Genomic DNA, 4,949 nt, shown 5'->3' on the forward strand with positions numbered 1-4,949 from the left:
GGAAGAATAACTTTAGAACAGTCAAATAAATTAGAATAACAACAGTCGCTAATAACAAACGAAAGGAAAAAGCTAACTTTTTCTACTTTAAATTTTTCAAATACAAAGCTATCTATGTTATAACCTTGTACTGTGTGTTAATATCTGCTGTTTATAGTTAATTTATACTCTGTTACTTTGTGTCTACTTTACTCATTGTCTGATGGCTAAAACAAAATAATATTTAGGTGCTAGTTTCGTGTATATTTTCATGTGACAGACTCAGTAGTACTGTATACTGTCTGGTATTATAAACGTAAACATGTGTTCCATGTACTTGTTGTACATCGTTTCTTGTTTGGCTTCCAATGTTGCCTACCAACGCAGCATGGTGACGCACAAGAGCAAATTAAGAAAAAAAATAGAAACATCGTTCGAAAATCTGTACGGTGAGCTAAAATTTAACTTTTCTTGGCAACAACATTTAATAATTAATGCATATAGGCATGACGATTTTTGACAGAAAATAATTCATTTGCCTTTGTGAGTTTATATAATCACGTGATCTGCATGCAAAAACCTGAAAAAATAAACAACAAAAACAAACAGCTGATCAAAGGAATTGCCTATGAGTCAGTTGCCTGGTTTCGTTGTCAGCAGTTTTTAACTATTAAACACCTAAACATAAACGATAAAGGTAGTCAACCACCAATATTCATATAAAGTACGCTGTTGGTATTAGCGGTAAACGTGATTAAACTAGTATGACGATTTTGTTTTCGATAATCGCCCGTGGAACAACTGTTCTGGCACGATATGCTTCTTGTGCTGGTAATTTCCAGGAAGTCTCCGAGCAAATTCTTAGCAAGATCACAGCAGATGATGCAAAGTTGACCTACTCACATGGAAGGTATGTATGTTTTAACTTGTGTTGTGTATTCCTGACTTTATATTCCTTTGCAGTCAACTGAAAACCTTTCTGTGTAAATTTTGTTGATAAATAAAATATTATTCAATGACAGTTGATTTCCTGATGAAAGTTAACATGTTGTTTTCCATTTTCTTAGGGTGTAACCGTCATGTCTTGCATCCAAAACATTTTTTTATTGATTTATCAATAAGCAGTTTAACAGCTGTTGTTTTACCATTACTATCCATCTGTTTGCTTTAGTAAACTTTCCCGTTCTTTGTTATTGTAACCAAAGAAACAAAATAATTTTTATTCATTCATTCTTTCTTTTGTTCTTTCTAGCTATTTGTTCCATTACATTTGCGACGACCGGATCGTATACATGGCTATCACTGAGGATGATTTTGAGCGATCAAAAGCTTTTCGATATTTATCAGACATTAGAAAAAAATTTCAATCAACTTACGGAAAAAATGTCCATACAGCATTGCCCTACGCCATGGACACTGACTTTGCCAGGTTACTGTATTTAACTAGCAACAATAACGGATATAATGTTTATTGGATGGCTTATAAACAAAGTTGTTTTATGTAACTCTTGAAGGAATGTAACTTGTTAATCATCGCATGGCCGCAAAATGGCAGTTGTTATAACACAGGCATTTTGTTTCATACAACATGTGTCAGCTAACGAGTTACAATGTATGTAACTTTGTGGAAGATATTTCTTTCTGTTTTTGAAACTTATCTAAGTTTAAAAGTTAGATTCACAATCTATGTTATCTCTTCAAAAAGAAACAAAAATGTATGCTTTATCAGGGTTCTGATGGTTCAAATGAAGAGATTTAGCAGCAATGAAGAGCCAGAAAACAAAGTAGAAGAAGTTCAGGATCAACTTAATGATCTTAAAGGAATCATGGTGAAAAATATTGGTAAGGAAGTGTTTAAATAATAATAAATTCGCCTAAATTTCACCACAATTGTACAAAGTCCCCATTATTGTTTTTTGTGTGTTTTAATACAAAGTTTTTTAAATCCAATGGGTAGTGAAATTCAACCGATGCCGGGAGTAGTAAGTGTGCATGAAAAAAATTAAAAAGTTATCTAGACCAATCTCTTTCAACGATATGTTTTTGGTATCTCTCATATTTTAATACCAATAATTTTTCTTTCTATTTTTGAATATGATAACAAGACTAATTGAAACAGCAAATGGAGAAGGCAATAGCAGCAAAAAAACAGGTGTTAAAACACACACTATTCCTAGAAACTACTTTAAGTTATAGTGTCCTGTAAAAGCTGCTAAACCCACAATGCATTTCTGGTTGTCATTTAGTTTTATTTGTTCACTTTAAACATAAATATGAATGTGTATTTTAAGTCAATGCTGTGGTGTAGGTTGGTAGTAAACACATAAATGTTTTTACATTCCTTTTTATTGCAGACAGTATTGCAAATCGAGGAGAGAATTTAAATCTATTAGTTGATAAAACAGAGGACCTTTCAGAATCTGTAAGTATTGATATATTTTTGTGCTAAAACAAAGTTGATATAATCAATATTTGAAGGCGGTCACGTTTAAAAAGCAAAGCACAACTTTACGAAGAAGGCTGTGGTGGAAAAATGTGAAGATCACTGTGATTCTAGTTATTGTTGCAATAGTAAGTGGAGTTTTTGAAATATAATGAATTTATTTTTTGAAACAATTCACAATTTATTTTTCGAGTAAACTCATAATAATTCACTCGATATTTTTTATGGGCCAAAAGTAAAAACAAAATCTTAATGTCATTTATTTTATAGATTGTCCTCTATTTCATTATATGTGCTGCTTGTGGTGGAATGAATTGGCCACGATGTGTGCACCAATCAAATTCTCCTAATAAGACTTTAACTTTGACATGAGATGTGACAATGCATGTTATGTGTGGCTAGCTGTATCTCCGTGCAATCAAAGAATTTGACATCAGCGTTAATGCATTTGTAAAATGCATGTAATGTTTCCCACTATAGGCTCTTAACTTTTTGTTAATGCATTTGCAAAATGCATGTAATGTTTCCCACTATAGGCCCTTAATTTTTTAAATGCATGAGAGGCAGGGATAGACGTGCATTCTTGTGAAACAAAATTCGTTCCATTGGTAATTAATAAATATAGTGCAGAAAATTCCAGGGTTGGCCTGCCCACCCTGCCCCCCCCAGGTTTTGCGCCTACAGTTTTCACTTTTCAATAATATGTTTTTTTAGTTTGGAAAACTTTTAATAACCAAATATGCTGTGCTCAGTACCAAAACATATAGGTCTACATTTCACTGCCATAACACAAAATTGAAATGTAGTTTCGCTCATTTTAAAAAGTTTACCCTCCTGTTTTTGTACACATAAAAAATTCATCCCAACCATTTTGCAAATATGTATCCAACAGTAGTAATAATGCATGTGTTAAATTCTCCTTTTTTCTTACTATGGTATACATTTATATGACGTACAAATAAAAATTAAATGTATTTCTGTCGTTTTTTAAATTCTGAAAATCCACAGATTAAAATAATTTTTAAAACAATACAAAGCAGAATGTATATTATAAGTGCCAAGCTTAAACTATGTCTTAGATTGTCAGGTGTATGCTTTAAAACATTATAATATAGTAAATGGATGAAAGAACTATAAAATATTCATTCAAAAAAGCATGACTTTTACTATTAGTTTGTAAAAATGTATCAAAAGAAATATGACACCTTCATTTCACCCATGAAGCTGGATGTCCAGAACTTGGGTTTTTGTTACCTTTGGTTTTCTTAATGAAATTATCTCATTGTGCACAAACCGTACAATAAATTGGAAAAACTCGAATAATGTTACGACACTTATTCCAATCCATAGTCCTAGCTGGCCTCCTATGTCACCTATGTACAAAAATGTAAACCAATGTAACTTGCTTCATCCTCACAAGGCTGAAAAACAACAGTTATTATAACACAGGTGTTCTGTTTCATACACCTCGTGCCCGCTTATGAGTTACCATGCATGTAACTTATTTATCCTCGCATGGCGGGGCAACGACAGTCGTTATAACACAGGTGTTCTGTTTCATACACATCATGCCTGCTTACGAGTTACCACAAATGCTACTGTGTGGGCGATTATTTTTGGGAATCTTTTTTGTATAGCTAATAATTTGGACAACTCATTAGTGACAACACTTACTGAGCAAAGCTGATCCCGTGATGCTTTGGCTTTCCTCAATTTTAGTAATGGTCAGAGATTCGTAATAAACTGACAAACCAACAACATTGGTGTGATAATGACCTTTTGAGAAATTGAAAAGTGCCTCAGCTTGTCTGGCCCCGTTCTATCAAACATACAATGTCTAAATTTAAAGTTAATTCATCTGATGACATCAAAATGGCAGGTATCAAAAAAAAAAGTCTATACCAGCGGTTCCAAAGCTTTTCTAAAAAGGTTGCCTGGTGGACCCTTTGCAATTATTTTAAAATTTTGCGGCCGCATAAAAATCTTGGATTCTATACGAAAAATTCAAAGAAACATTCTAATCACAATCATTGCTGTACATTGCGGAACCTCTGAAACTGCTGTGAGGACCCCAGTTGGTCTCTGTACCCAGTTCGGGAACTGCTGTTTTAAACTATATACTTACCACGTGCGGAAAAGTTGAATAGGACAATGTAGTTTGATATTTGATGTCTTTGCAAGGATAAGCGCAATTACAATTCTGTGGAGTTACAACTGCTTCTGCTTTTGCTGTGACAAAATAATGTTGTACACATGTTGTATATTAATATACATAACATACTATGGTAACCTATTTGTAATTGTTTACTTGATTTTGAATGAATAAATGAATGTAACTTGTTTTATCCTCACATGGCCTTAAAACGACAGTGGTTATAACACAGATGTTCTGTTTGAATGAATGAATGAATGAATGTAACTTACTTTATCCTCGCGTGGCCGGAAAACGACAGTCGTTATCACACGGGTTTAACACCTCGTGCCAGCTTACGAGTTGCCATGTATGTTACTTTGTAGGTGATTATTT

At 33.3% G+C, this 4,949-nt stretch overlaps 2 protein-coding genes across 2 annotated transcripts in view; one reads left to right on the forward strand and one right to left on the reverse strand.

Annotated features, from left to right (window-relative positions):
- Positions 1-569: 569 nt before the first annotated feature.
- Positions 570-3,396, forward strand: LOC100181689 (vesicle-associated membrane protein 7-like). Its single transcript, XM_002127167.4, has 6 exons — positions 570-889; positions 1,232-1,408; positions 1,709-1,821; positions 2,334-2,401; positions 2,458-2,550; positions 2,693-3,396. The coding sequence occupies exons 1-6, from the start codon at positions 744-746 to the stop codon at positions 2,792-2,794; spliced, it is 699 nt and encodes a 232-aa protein (XP_002127203.1). The 5' UTR covers positions 570-743; the 3' UTR covers positions 2,795-3,396.
- The window catches only part of LOC100179324 (acid-sensing ion channel 2), a gene marked incomplete in the record, with an annotated part of 6,632 nt that continues 4,662 nt past the window's right edge, over positions 2,980-4,949 (reverse strand). Inside the window, 3 exon segments of the mRNA XM_009862411.2 lie at positions 2,980-3,795; positions 4,097-4,241; positions 4,548-4,651. Coding sequence (XP_009860713.1) covers positions 3,635-3,795; positions 4,097-4,241; positions 4,548-4,651 — 410 coding nt within the window.

The sequence above is a fragment of the Ciona intestinalis genome, chromosome 14 (genome assembly GCF_000224145.3).
Source record: "Ciona intestinalis chromosome 14, KH, whole genome shotgun sequence".
NCBI lineage: Eukaryota > Metazoa > Chordata > Ascidiacea > Phlebobranchia > Cionidae > Ciona > Ciona intestinalis.

Excerpts from the sequence above, each read along its gene's own strand:
- LOC100181689 (XM_002127167.4), top strand. The coding sequence starts at position 744 with ATGACGATTTTGTTTTCGATAATCGCCCGTGGAACAACTGTTCTGGCA. Across the intron at positions 1,409-1,708 it reads ATGGACACTGACTTTGCCAG|GGTTCTGATGGTTCAAATGA; the intron begins GTTACTGTATTT and ends ATGCTTTATCAG. Across the intron at positions 1,822-2,333 it reads AATCATGGTGAAAAATATTG|ACAGTATTGCAAATCGAGGA; the intron begins GTAAGGAAGTGT and ends TTTTTATTGCAG.